Here is a 24,819-nt window from a genome sequence, read left to right on the forward strand (position 1 = left end):
TTTTTTTGTTTTAATTTCATAAGAATAATGAGGATGATAACAAATATAGGAGCCCTTTCTGCTGATATTTAAAAAGGTACGTAGAGAAGGTAGCCTCTGCTATCCTGCTCTTCCAGCACTGGCTGGGTCAAATCTGGCCCCAAGCAGTTAAGAAGTCAGACCTAAGCTAGGTGCTGGTGGCTCACGCCTGTAATCCTAGCTACTCAGGAGGCTGAGATCTGATGATCGTGGTTAAAAGCTAGTTGGGGCAGGAAAGATTGTGAGACTCTTATCTCCAATGAGCCATTTTTTTTAAAAGCCCAAACTGGAGCTGTGGCTCAAGTGGTAGAGTGCTAGCCTTGAGCAAAAAAAGGGACAGTGCTCTGAGTTCAAGCTCCAGGACTTGCAAAAGAAAAAAACAAAAAGGAAAAGAAGTCAGGCCCCTACTTCTCAGCAGTTCAGAAAGCCTGTGTGTGGCTAAGGCAGGGTTTTCCCCAAGGCAGCTGGGGGAAATGGGTTTGACTTGTGAGATCTGCCATCTATAAACCCATTCCAAGTTGAGACAGAGGTCCAACCTCAGCCCTTCCCACCAAGAAAAATTCCCAAATGTCAACCTACCCTCAAAAAGAAATCATCCCTACCTAAAATCCAGTAGCTATAATGGCATTACTAATATTCCCCTAAATTAATGAGAAAAAAATAGAGGAAAGGGAAAAGCAATGTGGTTAGCTCTCCCAATACTACAATAGTAGTGCCTTAAAAAGGAAGTTGCCCTCAATTAAAAAGGTAACAAAATTCCCACATTGTACAAATCAGTTCCAGTATAGCAAGAGATGGGGTCGGGTGGGAGAGGTGGCCAGGGCAGAGGAGCAAACTATATACAAGGGCCCATTGAAAATGCAGTAGTAGGACTTTGGCACTATGAACAATTCCCACGGGTCCTCTGGGAGGTGTGTGAGGAGTGGCTGCCCCCCCCCCCGTGCCCTCCAGGCACACACAAGCGAAGTTGCACTTGGAATCGCTGGCGAGGTGGCCCACATGAGGAACGTTTCTTCAAGGTCAGAGCATCTCCTTATCAGCAGAGTTCCAGCCAAGAGTTCCAGCCAAGTACCCTAGAAGGAAGACACAATCCAGAGACAGATGTCAGCAAAGAGGACCACTGTTTAATGCAGTGCAAAGCAGCTGGCTGCCCCTCCCTGGACCCTTGGGGGAAGGAGCATGGGGGGGGTAGGGGAGGATTTATTGTATGTCATTATTATTATTTTAGCTGTCCCTGAGCTTCTTTGGCTCAAGGCTAGCGCTCTACCACTTGAGCCACAGCTTCACTTCTGGCTTTTCTGGTGGTTAATTGGAGATAAAAGACTCCGGGACTTTCCTGCCTGGACAGGCTTCAAATCGTGATCTTCAGATCTCAGTCTCCTGAGTAGCTTGGATGACAGGTGTAAGCCACAGGTCCCCTGCTGAGGTGGGGATTTCTTCCCAAGCTATCTTGAGGGTTGGAGGAAGGACACACACCCTTCAGTGCCTACTCTGTTAAGATAGAAGTGTGTTTCCCAGACACAGACAGATACTAGGGGACATGCCCAGAATGAATTAGGCTTTTGAAAACAGTGTGACTTTCTGGTGGACTGCGACTCCTCTAAGCATCCTGGGAGGCAGCCGGTCCCCATGGCTCCTGGAGTCAGACAAACCTGGGGATGGGTCCTGTGGCTATGGGCTGTACCCATGTGATATCATCTTTCACAGGGATGTGACCCTATCCACCAGGTTGAATTGCGACAGTTCCATGAGTTAATGTATGCAGCAGGTTCTCGCAGAGTGCCTGGGTACTTGCTAAATATTATATGTGCTTTTGTCGTTGTTGTTTTTAATTACAGGGAGCCATTTGCAAGCATGGTAGGATACATAATAATAAGCAGAGAGATTTAGAATACATTTTATTTAATGTTGATATCAATCCTAAGAAGTATAGGTATTATTGTCCTTCCCATTTTACAGGTGAGGAAATGGAACAGAGAAGCTAAGTTAGTTACCTATGATCACACATTGGTAAGTGGCAGGGCCAAGATTTGAACCCAGGGAATCTCCAGAGTCTGTGCTCTTAACCAATAGTACTTACTAAACTCAGAATGGAGAAATGGTTTTGTTGTTGTTGTTGTTGGTGGTGGTGGTGGGGCTTGAACTCTGGGCCTGGGCGCTGTCCCTGAGCTCTTCAGCTCAAGGCTAGTGCTCTACCACTTGAGCTACAGCGCCACTTCTGGTTTCCTGGTGGCTTATTGGAGATAAGAGTCTCACGGACTTTCCTGCCCTGGCTGGCTCTGAACTGTGATCCTCAGGTCTTAGCCTCCTAAGTAGCTAGGATTACAGGCATGAGCCACCGGCGCCCGGTTCAGGAATGTTTAATTCTTACATACTTTATAGGAAGGTCTAAGGACCTTCCTATAAACCACAGGTCCTTCCCTTGGCGCTTCCTCACCTCCCTCAGCCTTTCTGAATTGGAGAGTGTTAGCCCTCACTCTGGATTAGGTTTTGGTTGAAGGGAATGTTGTAGCTCATTGGATTTTCTCTCCAGACCACTTAGCAATGAGGTTGCTTCATTTCCTTTCTTTCCTTCCTCCTTCCCTCCTTTCCTTTCCTTTTTTTTTTTTTTTTTTTACTTCTGTCTTCTTGGTAGTTAGTTGGAGATAAGAGTCTCAGGAACTTTTCTGCCCAGGCTGGCTTTGAACTGTGATCCTCAGATCTCAGCCTCTGGAGTAGACAGGCTTACAGGCATGAGCCACTGATGCCTGGCTTGGTTGCTTCACTTTCTAATCATATGTTGATTTTCAGTTTCCATTCACAGTTTCATTAACTGGCATAAGAAGTCTAGCTTTCAGCCTGTCTTAGCTTTTGACAAGCTTTTCTCACTAAATTTCATCTTTTTTTTCCCCTGGTACCATGAATTATTTCAGGATGATTATATGTGTAACCTCTTCAGCGAACTGCACTTTTCAAGATCATGCGTTTAAGGAGAGGCACCACTGAGAAAGTCTGAATTTCACGAGACCCATATTCTTGGTTCATAAAAGCTGTGAAATAATTTAGGAAGATGTTTTTCCCTCTCAGTGGGAAGCCTTCTTTAAGGTGCCTCTGATTGGAGCTTGAGAGAGCTTCCAGATTTCAGTTCTAGCCCAATATGGCAGATCCCCCAAATATTAGGGGTGTCTAATGTTGCCATGTGTTTAACACTTTAATGTTTTCCAGCTCACACTTGTGACATTCATCAGAATCAGAGTGGGGTTCTTGGATATGCTTTGATTTGGGGGATACAGCTAACTCCTACATCTCTGCATTTGTGGATGTTAATTCAAATGTCAGTGGTCATCCATGCACTAGTGGCTTAGCCATTAATCCTAGCTTCTCAGGAGGCTCAGATCTAAGGATCGTGGTTTGAAGTCTTGGGGGTGGGGGTGATCAGGCAGCCATAGCTCGCCCAGATGTGCATCTCAAGTAGGAGAGGCGAATAAACTTGGAAGAAAGGATGGGACAGTTGGCCCCAGGGGTGTCAGGGAACTGTCCCTTGGGAAACCTTTCAGGAAGTGCCATCCAAGTTCACTCTGCCATACTGTGCATCTTAACATTCAAATCCAGCAAATCCAGGTGGCTCACAACAGCTTCTATCTGTTATAGACAACCACGGGGCTCGCTTTTAGCTTAAATGAACCCAAACTCTGATTCCTGGCTATGCCAAACAGCTTATGAGCCTCAATTGCATGATTCCTTTTCTTGTGTCTGGACCTTGGCCTACACTGTTCTTTCTATAACAGGAGTGATTTTTTCTTTGTGATGGTACTGGGGCTTGAACTCAGGGCCCCAGAACTTGCTAGGCACTCTACTGCTGAGCTGCCTTACAGCATTGTTTGTACTAGTTATTTTTGAGATAGGGTCTGGCTTCCCTAGCATAGATATGTGTGTGGACTCTAGATCACTTCCTCTCAGAAGCTCCCCTGGCCTGCCCAGCCTGAGTGTCCGGACTGTGAGCACCATGCAGAGATGTGTAGAGTCTCCCTGTATCACATGACATACTGGTTAGCAGAGGAAAGCTCAGGTTGCACCCTCCGTAACCTCTTGGGTTCTGCACAAATGAGCAGGGACTGTGTCATCTGTCACCAGTTGTCTCTGGCCTCTATCACAGCATCTGGCACACAGCAGGTGTCTTGAATGTATGGCTGAATGGAATAGAACCCTATCATCCGCTGTGGGGTGAGCGGAAGACACTGGATGAGAAGACGTTACTGGATGAGAGGGAGATCAAGGATGGAAGACAGGACAAGTGAGGTCGACAAAAAAAAAGTCGCTTCTTCAGTTCATCAGAGGAAGATACAGGCTAGACTGATAGAATATTGTGTGTGGTGTGTGTGTGTGTGTGTGTGTGTGTGTGTGTGTGTGTGCACCTCAGGCCTTTGGGATTTTGCTTAGCTTTTCGCTCACAGAGGTGCTCTACTGCTTGAACCATGCTTCAGACCAGCTTTTTTTTTGCTGGGTAATTGGAGATACAGTCTCAGGGCCTATTCTATCAAGCTGGCTTTGGACCTTGACTCTCAGATCTCAGCCTCCTGAGTAGCTAGGGTTACAGGCCTGAGCCATGGCGCCTGGCTTGATTGACAAAGGGCAAGAAATTGGCTATAGCAACGGAAGCCAAGACAGCCAGATAGAGGTGGGCAGTTCCTACAGGAGACAGGATAGCATCCCAGGGTGGGAAGCTCATTAAGTTGTTCTTTTTTGGGGTTAGCTGGTAGAACTGGTTCAAAGAAAGCTTCTAGAAGATTCTCCTCATCTGCCAGGTGCTTTATTATCAAGTAAATGAATGCATGATGGTGGAGTTCATTACCACAAAGCTGTGGCCATTTCTAGGGCTCCCTTTAGGATCTTGTAAAATCATTAGAAGGTTCCCACCTCTCTGTCATTATTCTAAAGGATACTGTGAGACATGCCCCTTCCTTGGTCTTTTAATTGCTCTCTGGAGAAGTCCACCTGGGCCATTGCACATTTTGCCTTGCATTCCAGGCTGCCCTTGCAAAACCTTTCAGAAAGGAACCCCTTCTTTCCTCTACTCACCCCTAAGCCACCTGCTAAGCTGGGGCCTGGAGTGGCGCTGGCCCAGCCAGGAGCACATGCACAAGACATGTCCCATTATGTGCGCAAAGAGGCCATTAGTAACCATAGCAACCTCCCTTCCCTGGCTTTTGTGGCCCTACAGGTCTAAATTTACACAGGTGTCTTCAGACTTGAAGGGGTCTCAGGACCTCAGTGGAGAGCAGCTTCCTTGAGCCACAAGAAGGCAATATATAAAGCATTTTTAGAGCATTTCAGGTGAAATGAAATAACCTCAAATCTCCAATTCAGTCAACTTAAATACTCTTGGTAGCATCTGGAAGGAAGCAAAGAAAGAGATGCTATCCTTTTTACTGCTTAAAAAAAATAGCAGCAAGGGCAAAACACACAAGAGATGGTGTTGGTCTTACTGTTCTGACAAGACAAGTATGGGACAGGACCAACAGCTGCTGTCCGAAACAGGCCACGGTGCGAGGCTGTCCCCGGCTTAGCCCAGCCTTGTAAGTAAGTACACATGACTGACTGCCCGTCCCTGTTTTCCTTTCTCTTTTTCTCTTTGAGAGAGGATGCGTCTACCAGAAAAAGAATGGTAAGTGGGCCTGTGGTAGACAGTATGAGTTTGTGAGGCCCCACTGGGTACATCACGTGTTCAGAACATCATGTTGTACAGAGGATGCGCACACAACAAGCACGGGCTGTGGCTCCTCATGTAAAGTACCACAATCCAAAATGCTGCCAAAATAAAAAATGTCTTCAGCTCCCATAGGAGCCCCAAATTCTACACGATGGAACTCTGGTTCAAGCACAAGTAAAACAGAAACCGCAAGGATGGGAGGCATGGCTCAGGTGGTAAAATACCAGCTGTGAGTAAAAAAGGTGAGCTAGGAGGGGGAATGATAGAAGGGGTGAGATCGATCAGGATGTATTGTACTCATAAATTCACATGGTGAATTGAAACCCCTTTGTGCAACTATGTAAGATTAATACATTTTTTTTAATTTGAAAATGCTGAGGGAGAGTGAGAGGCAGAATTCAAGTCTAATACTGGCACAAAATAAATAAGCAACAAAAATACATAGCACAAAATAACCTTTGGGCTGTGTGAATAAGGTGTTTATGAAATATAAATGCAGTTCATGCTGAGACTTAGGCCTTAGACTCAAGATACTGTATCATGTCTTGTTTATATACATATATATATCTCTAAATATTCCCAAATCTTGTTTACACATATATGTAAATATTCTGAAATCTGAAAATGCCTCTACCCTCAAGTGTTTTAAATAAAGGATAGTCTATTTTTTTGTTTGTTTTTTTTTGTGGCTAGCATTGGGACCTGAACTCAGGGTCTAAGCCCTGTCTCTTAACTATTTCTGTCAAAGCTAGAATTCTACCACTTGAGCCACACCTTTGCTTTGGGCTTTTGCTGGTTAATTAGAACTAAGAGTCTCAGAGACATTTTTTATCTGGGCTGGTTTTGAACTGCAATCTTCAGATCTCCTGTATAAGACTTCAGGTATGAGCCACCAATGCACAGGTCAGGATAGTCAATTTGCAGATCACATCAAGATTCTATTTGTTATGTAGGTGATCTCTCTCTCTCTTTCTATATGTGATACACACACACACACACACATATATATATATACATACATGTATGTATGTATAGATATGTACCATTCTTGTCAATTAGTAAATATTAATTTGAGAGGATGTATCATGTAAGCACCACCTTGTCAATGGAGAGAAAGGAAAGCAGCATCCTTGCACTTGGGGGTGCGCAGGTGGGCTTACCTGGCTAGGCCTGGCTAGCCTCTGCAGGAGCGCCGTCCGAGTCCGAGTCGGCCCCTTCTGCGGTGCCATCTCCTGCCGCCTGACTCCAGCTATCTGACTTGTCTGAGGTGGCGTCCTCCTCTCCCACGGTCACCTCTACGAAGTCCACAATGCCGGACTCCTCGTTCTCGTCACTGCCCTCAGACCCGTTGGAGGTGGCCTCCGAGGGCTTGGCCGCTAAGCTGTCCTTGGCCTGCTCGCTGGCTGCTTTTCTTCTGGGGACTGACTTTTCCAAGTTTTCCTCGCAGAGCATTTTGGGGTCTCTGTGGTACTGCGGTATCACCTCGCTCCCGTTCTTTGGGCTCTCGCTGATGGGTTTTGTGACTTTCCTGGTGACTGCCTCATAGCCGGACTCGTCGGAACTGTGTGGCTGTGGATAGTGGTCCATCCACTTCAGGGCTCCAGTCTTTAGCAAGCATCTGTTCTCCTTGAACCAGCGCACGATCTCAGTCCGGACCAGGCCGGTCTTGGCCGCCAGCTGGTCGTACTCTTGTGGAGTCGGCCACTGTGTTCTTGCGAAGGTGCTTCTCAGGAGATGAACCTGTTCTTGACTTTGTGTGATTGCTGGTGAGGGACTGGGCAGGGAACTGGATAGCTGGGCACCGGAGAGCTGGTCAAGTCGAGACAGAGCACCATTGGGAGTGACCACATCCGGGCCTTTTTTGCTAGATCCCATGGAATCGAGGACAGCCTGCTCCATGCTGTCTCGAAGCTTCCGTCTCTCTGAGAACCAAGAGTCGATCTCTCTCCTGCTCAGCTTGGTCTCCACTCTGAGCCGATCCAGTTCTGCTTGAGTAGGAAAGGAGCTTTTCAAAAAGCTGTCTTCCAGGATTTTCACCTGACCTTGTGTTTTCTCTTTGAACTTCTGGGGGGCAAAGTCCGGGTAGGCATGGTAGGTGCGGCCGTGTCGGGAGGTGGAGATGGCCATCTGGTCTTTGGCAAGGGACTCGCTGGTGATGTGGACAATGCCTCGCTGACACCGGTACCGGTGGTCGCTGAACCACTTCTTGATCTCACTCCTGGCCAGGCCGGTTACCTCGATGAGCCGGTAGACCTCGGCATCGTCAGGAAACTGGCTCTGGAGGAAGCTGGCCTTGAGGTGTGCGATCTGCAACTTGGTCTTCTTGCGGTCGCTGGCTGGTGGGAGCGGGGTGTTGGCCACCTTGGGGGGGGGAGGCTCTGGCACCTGGGCGATGTGTGGCCTCTTGGGCTCGGGGGCAGCCTGGGGAGTCACCAGAGGTCTCTTGTGCCCGTGGTTGGTCACTCCAGCCACAGCCAGTGTGATGGGTGAGCAGGAGACAGTAGTGGACCCGCTGGTCACTTGAGTCAGCACAAGGCTGGTCTGGCCAAGGATTTGGCAAGGGAGCGCTGTCTGGAGGATGGGCTGTGACACCTTGGTGGGGGCCAGCTGGGCAGGAAGCACAGTGATCGTGGGGGGTACGGATTGGATGGTACCGTTAAACATCTTCTTCCGGGCCTCCTCTACCTCCTCCGGGGACCAACTGATGCCATGCTTCAGGCGCTGGGTGGCGAACCAGATTCGGATATGCTCCTCTGGGTGCTTGGAGGCGGCCGTCAGCCAGGACAGCTCAGCCTGGGTCGGGTAAGGGAACTTGTTGAAGGAATTGATCATGGTGGCATTTGTGTCCAGGGCGGAGTTGTATTTGGTAGTATTCAGCGGGACGGGGACCTTGGGGACAAGGTTGATATTTGGTGGCAGCTGTACAGAAGGCATGACGTGTCCCAAGGAGTCTTGGAGGAGCTCTACGCCCCCGAGTCTCGACAGTATCTCCGCCGTGTCCGTCACCAGGCGGGCTGTTCCTTCCATGTGGTTTTCGGGGATGGCCTCTTCAGGCTTTTTGGGGGCCTTCTTGGTGTCAGCTTTCGGTTTTCCTGCCTTCATGATGGGGGTTTTACTCACGGGGATCCCAGGATCGCTGTCCCCACTGCCGGGGCCACCGGTGGTGATGGACCCGACGTGATTGGTGGCTTCGATGGACTGCTCCAGGACGGTCTGATTATTGCGCTTGATTAACTTTAACTTGAAGTTGGCCTCCCCGGGGTGGAACTTAGAGTTGTGCTCTGACAAGGAGTCGTACTTTTTGGTGGTGAAGTTGCACTCGGCGCACACGTACAGGGGGTTGAGGATGACGTTGGGGTGCTGCATGTCCACGTGCTCTGTGAACTCGTTCAGGTTTTGGGTGGAGTAGGGGCAGTATTTGCACTCATAACCCCCCTGGAGCTTTTTGGATGGGTTTTCCCCTGTGGGTTTCACCTCTATTAATTCACTTTCTTTGGAAGAGTTTTCAGGATCTGCTGCCCACCTGTCCTTGGCTCCGTCAGACGGGGGGATGCCCATGCCTTTCTCTTTGGCCCTGTCTGCCTCCTCGGCCACATCTTGTTCTACCACTTGGGACGTCCGAACCATGCACGGAGTTGTAGATTTTCGTTTGCTCGCCATGTTGACTGGGTGCCACAATGCCTTCGTTTTGGAATCTGGGGGAGGGGAGCACAGTGGCAGTCTTGGGACAAATAAGATGGCACGCTTGCTTTGGGTTTTACTCCCTCTCAGGTGGCTTTGGCTTTCCTTGAATGCTGAAGTCCCCTCTTACCGTTTTCAGAACGCTTTTCAGCACGAGCAATTGTAAATGCGCCCACCGCTATGCTCACCAGGTAGCATCTTATCTGTGAGACAAGCACAAAGAGAGATTCCGTGTCTTTTCACAACTCAAAAGCAACTCACAGTTCTTTTTGATTTATTTCTAAGCCTCACCCCAAACTGGCACCCAGAGCCAGTTTGCTACTCATGTAGCAAAGTGGATCCTTATAAACATGAAAGGTGATCGTCTCTAACCACCTCGGGCAGGAAGTAGAAACAACTTGGGGGAGAGGAGGAGCTTCACCTTAGGTTTAGATAAGAAAAGGTGCAGAAAAGAAAAAGAAATGGTTTTCTTGACACGTATGACCAAGTCTTTGCGTCAGAGGCCCTACTTCCTGCCTAACCTCCAAAAAACGTTACCATTAAAAGTCTTGCCACTGGGCATTGGTGGCTCTGGCCTGGATTCCTAGCTCTGAGGATCGCAGTTTGAAGCCAGCCAGGGCAGTTGTCTTTGAGACTGTTATCTCTAATTAGCCACCAAAAAGCTGGACGTGGAGCTGTGGATCGAGTGGCAGAGTGCCACGCTTGAGTAAGAAAAGCTAAGGGGGAACAAATGCACGTGCCCACACCCACACCAAAAGCAGCCACTCGCCCATTGGCCGCCCATGTTCTTTTTTCTCCTATGCTCACTTCCAGAGTCCGGGTGATGTCATTTTCTATCCTGTCTCTACGGATGGCCTGTGGTCTCTGAGAGGAAGAAAAAGCAGGCCAGACTGCCAGACAAGCTCCCTGTGGAGCCTGGAGCTTGCAGGGCATGTCCTGTTCTTTATCTCCGTAGGAAGGCATCTGGGACAGGGCTGGCAGAGGCCTGCTGCTGGGGGTCTCCAGCCTGGGAGGGGAGCATGAAGGCAGGAAGTCAGAGAGCCCTGTAAAGCCCCACATCAGTGCCTGGAGCCCAGAGGCCTCAAGTGTGGCACTCAGGGAAATCACATCTTGAGGCTCCAGGAGAAGGGGGACAGGACAGAACTTCTCATTTCAGGGCTTTTCATGGTGGTGAGAGGCTGTCAGAGGAAATAACAGGGCTGTCTGGGAGCTTTCAAAGCAAGCACCTTGTCAAGAAAGACATCAAAGCCAGAAAAGATGGTTTTTAGCTTTGCAGGGTCTTCTGGCAGAGCTGTTAATAGATCCTGCCTCAGGTCACTAAGGTCAGATGTTTTTCTGGGAGTGGGAATGGCTCTTTTGTGTTTTAAAATCATAACATTACCTGAGTCTCAGCCGTGGGGAGGAATTCTGATGGGTAGATATGGTGGAGGATGTGGTCAATGGGTGAGGCGAGGATGAATTAGATGCTGGATTTTTAAAAAAAATTGATAATGGGGCTTGATTCGGGGCCTCAAACTCTTTTTAAAAAATTTTTTTATTGTAAAGATACTATACAGAGGGTTACAGTTACATGAGTAAGGTAATGAGTACACTTCCTATCGGGCATTATTACCTCCTCCATTGTTTTCCCCCTACCATCCCTTCCCTCCCTACCTTCCCCGAGGTTCTTTTTTTTTTTTTTTTTAGTTGTGATTAAGTGATTACATACTTTCCCAAATTTCACAGTATTGTGGAATAATGATGCTCATTTAAGTCACAAGTTCATTCTAACTTTCCTGGAGCAAATTGTCTATCACGGTCTATAACATATAACGGTGTACACATATACACCATACATGTGATCAGCAGCATGGGGATATTTAGTAGTGGTTCGACCAGATGAGTGGAAGTTCTTTGTTTCCTAAGTCCTGTTAATTTTGTCGTATCACCTAACATTTTGGATTTAGCATCCACTTATCAGGGAGACCATGTACCATTTGTCTCTTTGCTCTTGGCTTACCTCGCTCAACATGATTCCTTTTAGCTCCATCCATTTCCCTGCAAATGCCATTATTTTGTCATTTCTAATGGCTGCATAATATTCCATTGTGTATAGATACCACAATTTTTGGATCCGTTCATCTGTGGTGGGGCATCTGGGTTGTTTCCATATCCTAGCTATTGCCTCACACTCTTTTTTAATATGTAGTTTTTATTGTAAAGATACTGTAACAAAGGGGTTACAGTTACATGAGTGAGATAATGAGTCCATGTCCTATAGAGCATCGTAACCTCATACTCTTTGTTTGCTTTTCCCCTCACAGCTTGTGCTCTACTACTTGAGCCATGCCATCAGTTCTGGCTTTTTTGCTGGTTAAATGGAGATAAGAGTTTCTTGAACTTTTCTACCCAGGCTGGCTTTGATCCTCAGATCTCAGCCTCCTGAGTGGCTAGGATATGGGCATGAGCCACCAGTGCCTGGTCTGTATGGTTTTCTTTTATCCATTGTATGTAAGTATGGGGTTGTTACAACAACTCTCCCTTGTACGGACTAAGCTTTGCGAATAAAGTGTTGAAAAAAATGAAGCAACGCTGACTAAGTGACTGAATTTCGGCAACTGCCTCCACATGTAGTTGTGTTCCTCCAACAGGAAACTGGTATCTCGTCCAATGGCAGCTGAGCTGACAGTGAGCTCATTTGCATACAGCGCTGCCTCCGTGCCTAATTGTGAATGAGAGGCGCTCTGAGCTCCCAACCCAGACCACCTGTTGTGGAAATGAGTTCATCCAACTCCTCAAAGAAAGTGTGTGAGGACAGCTGCTCACACTTCTATCACCTCTATGGATTCTGCTCACTGCTCTGCTGCCATCTTTCTTTTATTTATTTTTTTTTGGGGGTCCGGTCATGGGGCCTGAACGCTGGGCTTGAGCACTGTCCCTCAGCTCTTCAGCTCAAGGCTAGCACTCTACCACTTGAGCCACAGCGCCACTTCCAGCTTTTTTCTTTTTGCTTATGTGGTGCTGAGGAATTGAACCCAGGGCCTCGAGCATGCAAGGCAAGCGCTCTACCACTGAGCCACTTTCCCAGCCCTGCCATCTTTCTTTTAGCTGTTGGAAATAACCCACCTGGCTGACCCTGGAGCAAGCCACCATATTCAAAAGCCCTCCTAGGCTCTGGCTCTTTCAGCCACTCTTTCTTAATCTCTGTTTTCTTGTCTAGCTTCTGCTCTCTGCAAGTGCAGCTCTATGCCCTAGCTCTTTCTCCTTCTGCTCTTCATGCTCCTTAGGATACTCTTTGGACCAAAGTTCCCAACTCCCCTTTGCAGATATCCACCAAACCAATCCCTCTATCTCCTTTATTTCTCTCCAGAGCCCTCCCTTCCAAGTTAGCAGCCACCAGCAACAAGGTAGGAGGCTGGAAGAATCTGTACCTGGGCAAAGCCTGGAGAAACCAGTCCACCTGAAGCTGATTAATTTTGAGTAGTACTTGGCATGTGCTCTACTGCTTGAGCCATGCCTGCAGTCCCCTAATATTTGTTTTTTTGCTAGTGGTAGGGCTTGAACCCAGGGCCAGGCTGTCCCTTAGCTTTTTTTTTTTTTTTAAAGCTCAAGGCTAGCGCTCTACTACTTTGAGCCCCAGTACCCCTTCCAGTTTTCTGGTGGTTAATTGGAGATAACAGTCGCACAGACTTTCCTGCCTACACTGACTTTGAACTGCAATCCTCTTGAGTAGCTAGGGTTACAGGTGTGAGCTATTGGTGCCTGACAAGATAGGCCTTTCATTCTGTTAAGCCACAAGTATGTGGGTGTGCATGCCCATGTGTCAGAGAGAAAGAGAGAGAGAGAGAGAGAGAGACAGACAGACAGACAGACACATAGGGAGAAGAAATACTCAGTCATGGAAGTTCTGTTTGCCATTTTGTGTGTATGAGAGGGTGGAGGGGGGTGCACTGCGAGTACTGAGGTTTGAACTAAGAGCCTGGATGCTTTCCCTTACTGCTCAAGGCTGGTGCTCTACCACTGGAGACACAGCTCCACTTCCACAAAGGTTCTGTTTTAGAACAGAAGATGGAGATATTCTGGCCCAGAGAAATTTTCCTCCCCTGTAACTTCCTCACTACCTGAACAACCACAGGAGACAAAGACAGCACGAGCACACTGCAGATCTGTTTCCAAGTCTGCTCTTCCTGCCCCTAATTGGCTGGGCCACCTTAGACCAGTTACCACCTCTCTCTGGGTCCCAGTTTTCTCAGTAAAACCAAACATCTGGACACCTTACTCCCTTACTTTGAGCCACAGCTCCACTTCCAGTTTTTAGGTGGTTAATTAGAGATAACAGTCACAATCTTTCCTGCCCAAGTTAGTTTTAAACCTTGATTCTGAGATCTCAGCCTTATGTGTTGCTAGGATTACAGGCATGAGCCACTGGCACCTGGCTCCCTAATTTTTTATTTTTTGCACTTCAGAGCCTGGATGCTGTCTCTGAGCCTCTTTTTGCTCAAGGCTAGCATTCTACCACTTGGCCACATCACCACTTCCAGTTTTTTTTTCTGGTTAGTTTATTGGGGAAAAAAGTTTCGCGGACTTTTCTGCCTGGGCTGCCTTTCAACCACAATCTTCAGATCTCAGCCTCCTGAGTAGCTAAGGTTACAGGTGTGAGCCACTGGCATCCACCTGCATAAAATCTTTTTACACAAGGATGATCCATAAAAACTAAGGAATATAATCAACAACTACAACATGGACAGTCATTCCCATTGCACTGGACAATGCCTTTTGCCAGGTCCCTCCTCTGAAGGGAAAATGGGCAAGACAGAGCCAGGTGCACCATTTATGCTTCTGTGATACCTGTGCACAGGGCTCCGGCGTCCCTCAATTTTAACATGTCTAGAACCAACCCAGCTAAATGCCTCTCCAAAATGGCTTTTGTGTACCATTCCTTATTCCAAATGAAAGCATCAGCATCTACTCATTTAGGTTGAAGTCCTGGATTCCTCCTTTTCCTCCATCCTATAGTTTATTGGGAACTGGGCCTTTCTGATTCTGTCCCATGTCTCCTAGTTCTTATCTCATTGCCGTTATTTTGTTCTTTTCTGGAGGTTCTGGGTTTGAACTCAAGGCTCATGAGGCAGGTGTTCTACCACTTAAATCACGCTTCTAGCCCAATTATCTCCCAATGCTTCTGCTCCAGCTAGATGGTCTCATGACATTTCTTGGCCTGGCCCGTGTGATGTCTCTGTTCTCTTACTAAAGACTTCACTCACTCTGGCACAAGTGGAGCCCTGGCAGTGGGCACGTAACTTGGTCCCAACCAATCAGTATGCCAGGCTCAGTAATCACGAGAGGTTAAGGGATGGGCCCAAGTAGGGTGGTAGAGTCCACTGGGGACTCCATTCGGTAGCTTTTGTTGGAACTATCAGGAGAAACTAAGTTCTCCTTTTCTGGAGTTTTGAGGGGATTGGCCTAAAGTCCTCCTGTCTGTCCTGTCACTGCCAGAGAGGACATGCTGAGTACTGAGATGGGAGAGACAGAGGGCCAGTTGGGAATATCCCTCACAATCCTAATGTCAGAGTCCAGCAGACTCGAGGTTATTTCCATTGGCTAATCTTGTTTAAGCCAGTTTGACGGGGCCCTCCATCACTTGCCATGGATCTCAACAGTCAGGTGGGATCCCACCCAAGCATCCCGACCATCAGTTTCAGGTCAATTTCTACACCATTACCATTTCTTTCCAGGAGCCATTCTTAGCCTGTTTCTGCCACAGTGGTCCACGGGGTGGCGTGTCCCTTTGCAACACTCTCTTAGGGCCTTTTCCTGCCTCCTTGCTACATCCCTGTAATTGCAGATCATTTCCTCTCTCTTCATGTGAACACGAGTGACAGTTCACCCCTTAGCGATCACCCTGCATTCTCACTAACTGAGAACAACAGTCCCTCAGAGATGCCAATACTTTGTAGATTGCTTGCTGCCACCTACCCCTCGGAGAGCCTGTGTCATGACTGAGCATCGAGTAAACATGAATCCGACCACGTCATCTCTGTCTTCAAAACCTGCCTAGGAGTTTGGAGGAGGAGCTGTGAGAAGCTTTTAGACCCCACCAGCCTCCAGCACAACACGCTGTGCCCTGCCTTGCCTTGCCTTGCCTTTCCCTTCCCTTTCCCTTTCCCTTCCCTTCCCTTCCTTTCCCTTGCCTTCTTCCCTTCCCTCCCTCCCTCCCTCCCTCCCTCCCTCCCTTCCTTCCTTCCTTCTTTTGCCAGTCCTGGGGCTTGAACTCAGGGCCTGAGTACTGTCCCTGAGCTTCTTTTTGCTTAAGGCTAGCACTCTACCACTTGAACCACTGTGCCACTTCTAGCTTTTTTGGGGGGTCCAGTTGTGGGGCCTGAACTCTGGGCCTGGGTGCTGTCCCTCAGCTCTTTAGCTCAAGGCTAGCGCTCTACCACTTGAGCCACAGCACCACTTCCGGCTTTTTTCTTTTTACTTATGTGGTGCTGAGGAATCGAACCCAGGGCCTCAAGCATGCAAGGCAAGTGCTCTACCACTGAGCCACCTTCTCAGCCCCTTGCTTCCAGCTTTTTCTGTTTATGTATTACTGAGGAATCGAACCCAGTACTTCCTGCACGCTAGGCAAGCATACTACCACTAAGCCACCTTCTCAGTCCAACATCCCTGGTATTTAAAAAAGGCTTTACAAAATGCTCAATACACCATAGCAATGCTGTGGATGAAGTGTAAGCAGCTCTGTTTTGATGATGGGAAGCAGAAATTAGTGTGAGAGAGTAACAGAGACCAGGATTGGGTCCCCAAAACAAGATCAAGATAGCTCATGACTCCACAGTCAAAGGAAGGTATTGTGCATGTGTATGTCTGCCTACATTTCAGACCATAGATCTGTCTCAAATCTGACCACAAATCTCTCTCTCTCTCTCTCTCTCTCTCTCTCTCTCTCTCTCGCTCCTCAGCAATAACCCTGTCTTGATTGTTTAAGAAAACAACACAATTAAAGATGAAGACCTAGTTTGATATCATTAGTGCTTGATTCTTTTCCAAGGCAAAGCATTCTTTTTCTCTCTGTATGGGAAGGCTCAAAGCAGCCACCACGGACTACAAGCACCTCCCCACCCCTTCCCACACCCCTCCAAGCATAGCAAGCCAGGGCTGGGAGAAGAGTGATGTGCTTCCATACTGAGGAGGGGAAAAAAATCACTCTGAGAACGAAAGAAAAGGGAATCCATTCTGGTTTTATGTGTCACATACATAAATAAATAAGGTGCTATCAAATGTTTAAGATGAGCCTACTCTGACTTACAATCCATCACATTCTGCTATCAAAACATTTAGAGGCTGGGAGCCTACAGGGATGTGTTCTATCGACAATTTCTGGTGTAACCTTTTCATTTCCCTCCTTGGGGGGAATCCACACACACTCCATCTTCCTGAAGCGGGGAGATTTCTCTGTTCCCCAGGCACGTATCAGAGACAAATAGAGCTTTGCAGCAGCTGTGACATTCTGTCTGTCAGATGTCTTTCCCCCCACCCCAGCCCCCTCTAGCCCACTGTCTGCACCCCAAACCTACAGCTTTCTCTTGAGCTCTTTCATCTGTACCTGGAAGAACCTTTGTTTCATCTAGGAGACGAAGGCTGAGCCTTTACCCTTATTCTCTGAGAGAGAGCCTTCACAAAGACAAAACTGCACGCAGAAGATATGCTCCTCTGTCACTTGGTGAGGACCCAACGTATGTGTGGCTGAAGAGTGGTCCCCAGAGATACCCAGGTCCTAATCTCTCTGGGATCTGGGAATGACACCTGGTGAAAAAGACTTCTCAGGAGTGACTGAGATGCTAGAGACCATGCTGGACCCAAGATGGGTCCCATGAGTGATCAGAGAGTCCTGAGAGGGGCAGAGGGAGACGGAGCTATAGGGGAAGGAGGGATGGGATGATGGGCGCAGACATGGCCTGGTACACTGGGAAGACAGAAGGTCTGAAACACCAAGCAATGCAGGTGGCCACCAGGATGCTGGAGGATAGTTCTTTCTAAAGTCTCTAGCAGAAACCACCTGGAACTGTAGCTGTGTGCTGCCATGCTCAGTCTAGAAAGGTATTATTTCCAATTTTAATTTGGAAAAGAGCCTTAGGGGGATGCCTACTTTTCCATAAACCTTCCTTTATATTTCCTTTTTCTTTCCCTCCCTCCTTCCCCCCTCCCTCCCTCCTTCCCTTCTTCCTTCCTTATTTCCTTCCTTCCCCTCTTTTGTTGGTACCAGGGTTCAAGCTCAAGGTCTTGCATTCACTGGGCTTGCGTGCTTGGCTGGTGTTCTATTACTTGAGCCATACCCCCAACCCTAGTTTTTGCTGATTGTTCTGGAGCTGGAGTTTTCTAGAGTTGTCTACCTGGGCTACTTTTAAATTGCTGTTGGATCCTCCAGATCTCAGCCTTCTGAGTAGCTAGGATTACAAGCATGAGCCACAGGTGCCCGGCTCCTCGTCACAGTTCTGTGCAGTTTTAAGGAAAGCATGGGCTGCTTCTTGCTTTGGGCTCAGCCCTCCTCATTCCTCTGTCCCAATCACTGCACCAGGAACAGTGCCCATGGAAGACCCATCCCTCAGGTCTGGACTGCCTTACGGGCCACAGAGCATTTTTGCACGGATCCACTTGTAGGAGGCCCACAGAGTGGGAAGTGCCAGAACTTCTGTCCCTGCCCCACCCCCCTGCGCTGCCCCCACCCCCACCCCGAGGTTTTCTTGTGATCTACCTCAAGCTCCTTCTCCACACCAGCTCTCTGATGGTAGCTTATGATGTGCATAAACAGGGTACTTTCCTGTTGTACGAACAGGTAATAGATACAGTGCTGAACCGGTCTGCTGGACTGGAATAGGGACCAAAGCCAGGGCCCTGCGGCTGACCTTTTGGTAGAACACAATCTTAGTCAATTCTAAAGAACCATGCAGCACCTGTGGCTTTTTGTATAGTGGCATCTGTATTAGCCTCTGCTGTTCTCTCTAGATCATGTCTTAACCTGTCATTCAGGCTGGCGACGCAAAGTCATCCTGGGCCAGATGTGCTCGGAGTGTGCTAGCTTGGCTCATGAGATTGTTTCTCTCCCTCCGCAAGAATCCATATCCTATCATCGGGTCATAACACTCCAGATGTGCCACACAGATGCAAGCCATTATTGTGCCTTGCTGGATTACTGGGATTGAATGACATTCCCTTCTCTCAGAGTGCACTAGTCCGCTTTCCATTACTATCAGGAAAATTTACCCAAGCAAGGCTACTTTAGAGAGAAAAGAGGTTGACTTTGGCTCACAGCTCTGCAGACCCGAGGTTAGGGGGTGCATTTGGTGATGAGCTTCTCCCTGGCAGAATCCTCGGGTGTCATAAAGCATGGCATGGCAGGAGAAGGGGAAGGCATGTGCGTCTCTTCCAGTCTTGCCCTCCCTTCCATTTTACCAGGATTCCATCATGGACTCTGATGATTTTGTCTAATCCCTTTCCAAAGGCCCCACCTCCAAACCCCGAGTCGGGTTAAGTTGCCACACTCTTTCTGCCTCCCTGTTGGGATTAAATTCTAGCACGGGAACACTCAACCTCTACACACTATAGCAGATGCTTTCCTGCTCCAGTGTGTCTTGTGCCTTCTGCCCGGCAGGCCTTCTCTGTTCACTTCGACATCTCAGTCACAACCTGCACTGCCCCTGTTTCATATCTATATCCTGTGCATAACTTACATATATATCACTTAAAAATGATCTTGAAGTAGTTGCACAAAGGGGTTTCCATTCAGCATGTCAATTTATGAGGACAGTGTATAATTTCTATACTAAAATTTTAAAAAAAGATCTTAAGTAGTCATACCAAGGGGATTCAATTCAACAGTCAGATTATGAGTACAATGTCTCTTGATCAAGGTCACCCCTTCCCTCATTCTTCCCCCATCTCTCCCAACCCCCCACCCATCCCCTCACGTTTCCCAGTTGCATTTTCACAGACGTAGATTGAATATTATGACTGTTTTGAGATCCATCAAATGCATCAGTTGAGCTCTCCATTTCCCCAAACACAATTCCAAGGCTCTTAGCAAACTTTCTACACTCTTCTCCCTGGGCCTTCTACTCTTGTAGGCTCTTTTCACCTCTCCTTGATCATTGCTAAATAATTTTGACAATTTCCAGGCAAGCCTCTAATTCAGGGGACATACTGTGAACAAAGCAGACCAGTTTCCCTTGAGAGGCAAATATTCTCAAAAGCAAGGCTGTGTGGCTCTTCACCTCCCATCCATCAGCAGTTCCTCTATGAACTGTTGTCCTTTCAAAGGAAGAGGAGAGGATGGTTAGTCCTCCTGCAGTATCGGCAGAAGGAACCACAGAAGTAACTCTGAGACCCTCAACACACTGATACCACATCCAAGAGATCTGCCAACACCTGGCCAATACCAGGCCCCAAAGCTATGGGGTGTGTTGGATCCTCTGCTGTCTCCACTGGTTACTTGCTTTTCATTTGTCTCATTCACTAATTTGTCTATTTATTCCTCTCCGACTCCTTCCCTCCCTTCCATAAAATATATGCTAAGGATCTTTTCTGAGCACACGTATATTGCACTCTTTTATCTTAGAAGGTCCCTAGCTCTTAACTCAGGCCAGGGTCATGACTCTTAAGAGACACAGAGAGAGAGAGACTAGAAGTAAGGTAGCATGAGGTCAGACTTTGGCTCTAGTGCATCTTTGCTCAGAAACTTTTTATGTGCTGAAGTCCTAATGGTTTAAGTGTGTTTGACAAAAATAAAAGGTCTTTATAGATGTAACCGAGTTAAAACGAAGTTATTTGTGTGAGCCCTAGTCTACTATGACTGATGTCTTTGTAAGAAGGAGAAAGATGGAGGCAGAGACAGATGCACAGAAGCATATGATATGAAGAAACCCAGGGATAAGATGGCCCTCTGTGAGCCTAGGCAGCCTGAGATAACCAGAAGCTGGGAAACCGTAGGTCCAGGGCTTCTGAGGGAGCATGGTCGCTTGCACCTTGCTCTGGCTTCTGGAAAATACATTTCTTCCAAGCCACTCAAGGTGTGGGCTTTATTTTGGCAGCTCCAGGGAATTAATCCACCCCTCAAGGCCTCCTTGGGAGAGTCAGAGGCCTGACTACCCACTGGCTGCCATGCTATGCGGAAGCCCAAGCTGCTGGGGTGGGGACAGTTGCTCAGCCAGCGGTTCTTGCTCTACTTCAGCAGAGGCTCCAGACCTCCTGGAGTGGAGATGTATTATAACTATGTCAACGTTTTGATGTAGTTTCTTATGTAGCAATAGTTAACTAGAACAGAGACAGATCCAGGAGACCAACCAGAAGCAAAAGAAGATGCTCAACATCTGGACTTGGGACTGACAAGAAGGATGCTGAGGAGGGGCTGAGGCTGTGGTGGGGTCCACACCAGGTGATGGGGTCACCTGGCTGGCTCTGTCATCCGTGGGATGACAGAGGCCGGGTCACCCCACACATCACTTCAACTTGACAGCCCCTTGAAGATAGGTGTTTCACAGATGTGGAAGCTGAAGTTTGGAGACATTGAGGAATATACCCAAAGACCAGAGCTGGACAAGGAAGGGCTGAGATTTAAGCCAAGCTCCAAGGCTGGGCTTGCTGAAGGAAATCCAAGGGAGTCAAAGTTGAGGTGGCCTGACATAGGAAATAGGGGGAAGGGGAGACTACAGGAGGAAGGCCTTGCAAAGAAGACAAAATGGGATCTAGTTATTCAATGGTATCTCTTGACGCTGGCACCATTTGTGATTCATTTTTGCCAAATGAGATCCATTTGGCAAACATGGAAGGTTCTTGCCACCACCTGCAAGTCCAACAGCTCCTCAGAATTCCACACGAACATGTAGAAAATTTCCCATGGCCCAAGACTCCAACTCCATACAGCCCTAATGTCTGCTGACTCGGCATGTGCGTAGCTTTCATGATGGAAAGATGTTTCTTCTCGTTTTGTAAGACAAAAAAAACAAAAAGAAGTCCTGTCTGTCCTATTTTCTTTTCTTTTCCTCTTCCTTTCTGTTTCTTTTTTTCTTCACACATTCACAAGTGCTGTTGCCATCTTTCCATAGCAACACTCTGGGATAGCGACCGCTCTGCGGGGAGAATTCGAAGGAGCCAGAAGGAAGGACAGGAAAACGTCGGGCAGCAGTGGGGAAGATAGCTCTAAAATTTCAACACTGAAAATGAATGCGGGACAAGCTTCTGGCCATTTTAGTAGAAAAACACTGTGTTATCCCAGATCTCAGCTCCAGTCTTATACTGAGGGGACATAGTCTGTATCTACAGTGGAAGGTTCTAGAAGCCCCCTGTTCCCAACTTAACCTGGCACCAGTAATTGTTTTTGTTCTGCCTTAACTTGGGAGAACTTCATTCAGTCCTCCTTCCCTTCCTTTTTTTCTTTTCCTTTCCTTCTTTCTTTCCCTTTCTTGACAGTACTAGGGTTTGAACTCAGGACTTTGTGTTTGCTAGGCAGGCGTTAGACCATTTGAATCATGTTCCTTAGCTATTTTGCTTTTACTTTTTTTTTTTCCCCAGATACTCATGCTACCTTTACTGAGGCTGACTCAGACTATAATCCTCCTCCCTCTGCCTCCTGAATAGCTGGGACTGTAGGTGGAAGCTACCACCCTTGGCCCTCTTTAATTCTCTCTTCAGACCCTTTGGATACACTGGCCAGTTTCAACTAGGTGACAGTCTCTCTTCAGCTTCCATTAACATCAACTCATCCCTTTCTTTTTTTCCCCCCAGCTTCACTGTGGATATAATTGACAAAAATGGTGCATATTTAAGCTGTACAACGTGATGTTTTGGTATATCCATGCATTGTGAAATCACCCCTACAAGAAGCCATTCCATATATCCATCCCCTCAATTAATTAGCATTTCTGGCTTACTTTTTTTTTTTTCATTTTTGTGTGAGAACGCTTAAGATCTGGGAGACCCAGATGCTGGGGGTGGGGGGAAGACATTGAAAGGGGCGAGAAGGAAGAAAACCAGGAACACATCTCAGTAGCAGGCCCTGTGATCAGCTTTGAGAGTTGTCTTTCACAGTGGTCCTATGGACAGAGCGTTCCAGTCTCTGTCTCCAAGATGAAACTCTGCATCTGGTGCCACAAGTCCAGAAGCTGGTATGTGTTGGCCAGAGACCCACTGGCTCACTCAAGGCTGGATGAAAGGTCCATGTCACACTGTGTCCCGTGCTCCTCTGTGACTCCATGGAGCTCAGCTACCTCGGCTGAATACAGAAGAGCCAGCACCTCTTGTCATGGGTGATGAGTGGTAATCAGATCAAACCTGCCCTTGTTCTTTCCTGCATGACCTCCCGCCTCTCATTTCTATTCTCCCAGAGAGATACTGCCTTCGTGAGCTGGAGGGTCCGTGGCGTGGAGAGAGGCAGGCAGTCATTAAAAAGTAATACTTTGGAAGAATATATAATGATCACATAATGTCAAATAGAAGGGAAGTATAGCACTCTGCAGGATTCCACTTCTGTGACATTGGAGAAAAAGCGACATCATGGAGTGAAAAACCAGGGGCTTCTAGAGGTTGAGGGTCAGGGTTGACTATATGGGGTACAAGGACATTTAAGAAGCAACAGAATAGTTTTATATCTTGATTTTTTTTATTCAGCTACCTGACTATGTCAGACTTCAAAGAATTATACATGAAAAAGGGATGAATTTTATTGCATGTAACTTAGACCTTAAGAAGATCAAGCAGGTTGGGGTGGGATTCAAGTTAGAGAGCGCTTGCCTAGCCTGCAGAAGGTCCTGGGTTCAATCCCCAGTCCTGGAAAAAAAATTAAGATAAAATAAAAAAAAACTTTAAAAAATTAAAAAAGCAAAATTTTCATCCATATGCCATCTGGGTAGTTGACTTCAGCTTTTGTAAAGAGAGTTACTGACATATAAATGATAAATAACAATTGTACAATTATCCAGTGGTACCTGTGGGGAACCGGTTCTAGCACCTAAAGACACTCAAATCTGCTTAAATCTCTTACATAAATTAGCATAGTATCTGCATATAACCTTTGCATCCTCCTACATACTTTCAGCCACATCTCGATTAATTATAAAACCGAATACGCTATAAATGTGATGTAAATACTGTTCTAGTGCATTCCTCTGGGAATAAAGATGGTAAGTCTGTATGGGGTCAATGCAGATACAAAAGCCGTAAGAGGAAAAAACAAAAACACCAGAAAAAACCCAGAGAGCTGTGTTTATCGCATTGAAGCACACACATTTGCCAAGCCAGGAGATGCTGGGAACATGGGTTATCTATGGTGTGGGGATCACTGATAAGCTTAATTTTCTTGTTGAAATATTTTCATCCATTTCTGTAATAACCTAGAATATTCCTTGTAGACAATTATACTTTGTTTAAGGAGAGACACCATGGGGCAGGCTACAAAACTCCAAGTCTAGAGGCAAAACAGTAAGTGGCAAAATATCAAAACTCAGTAAGACTGTGAGTGGAGAAGTACTTTATAAACCTGAAGACACAGCTTGACCAGTAAGTATCATCATTTTCTTATCTCTCAGAGTTTCATCTTTCAGCTTTTCTGTCTTTCATTTTTTTGGGGGAGTAGTTCTTAGGTTTGAATTCAGAGCCTGCCATTTGCTAAGCAGGTATTTCCAGTCCTTTTTGCTTCAGTTATTTTTCAAATAGGGTCTTGGTACAGCCTCATACTGTGATCCTCCTATCTACAGGCCCCCTCCCCCTCCACCCATGTTCCTTCAAGTAGCTGAATTTAGAGATGAATACCACTCTGCCTGGCTTATTGATTAAAATGGGGGGTCTTGCTAAATGTTCTTGGGTTCATCTGATCTTTCTGATCTCTTACTCCTGAGTGGCTTGGATTATTACAGGTGTGAGCCATCATATTTGGCCTTCTTTCAGCCAAGAATCCAGAGCTTTCCAGGCATGGCGCCCTTATTCACTCACACTAGTAACAGCGGGAAGCCAGCATGTGAGTTAATTAAAAAGAAAAAAGAAGAAAGGAAAGGAATGCCTAGCATGTGGCTAGCATTAGTACATGCATGCAGAACAAATAACTAGCATGCTACATAACATGTGTTACAGCAGAAGAAACAGCCCGAGAACAAGCGCCTTCCCCACACACTGCCACCACGCAAATCCTCAGCACCGGAGTGCTGGCGAGAGAGGAGGGAGGCTCCCGGAGGAACGGGCCACCATGGAGTAAGAGACAGGTATGAGAATTCAGAGTTCTTCTTTTGTGGCACATTCACTTTTGGATGGGCCTTACTCCTGTCCGTGACTCAGTCCAAATGAGTCCTTGTCCAAATGAGATCCTATCCTTCCATCCATCCATGACAGTGACCCTAAAAACAAATGACCTCCTGTAGGGTACTTCAGGCCACACACAGAACTCTGCTCTCGCCTTCAGGGCCCATGGG

General features: G+C 47.2%; 1 protein-coding gene across 1 annotated transcript in view; it reads right to left on the reverse strand.

Moving 5' to 3' along the window:
- Positions 1 to 957: 957 nt before the first annotated feature.
- Positions 958 to 24,819, reverse strand: part of Zhx2 (zinc fingers and homeoboxes 2) — a 143,342-nt gene continuing 119,480 nt past the window's right edge. The window contains exons 3-4 of the mRNA XM_013032254.1: positions 6,868 to 9,591; positions 958 to 1,091 (exon numbers count right to left, since the gene is read on the reverse strand). Coding sequence (XP_012887708.1) covers positions 6,872 to 9,367 — 2,496 coding nt within the window. The 5' untranslated portion in view covers positions 9,368 to 9,591 and the 3' untranslated portion in view covers positions 958 to 1,091; positions 6,868 to 6,871. The remainder of the gene's footprint in view (positions 1,092 to 6,867; positions 9,592 to 24,819) is intronic.

The sequence above is a fragment of the Dipodomys ordii genome, unplaced genomic scaffold (genome assembly GCF_000151885.1).
Source record: "Dipodomys ordii isolate 6190 unplaced genomic scaffold, Dord_2.0 Scaffold151, whole genome shotgun sequence".
NCBI classification, from domain to species: Eukaryota; Metazoa; Chordata; class Mammalia; order Rodentia; family Heteromyidae; genus Dipodomys; species Dipodomys ordii.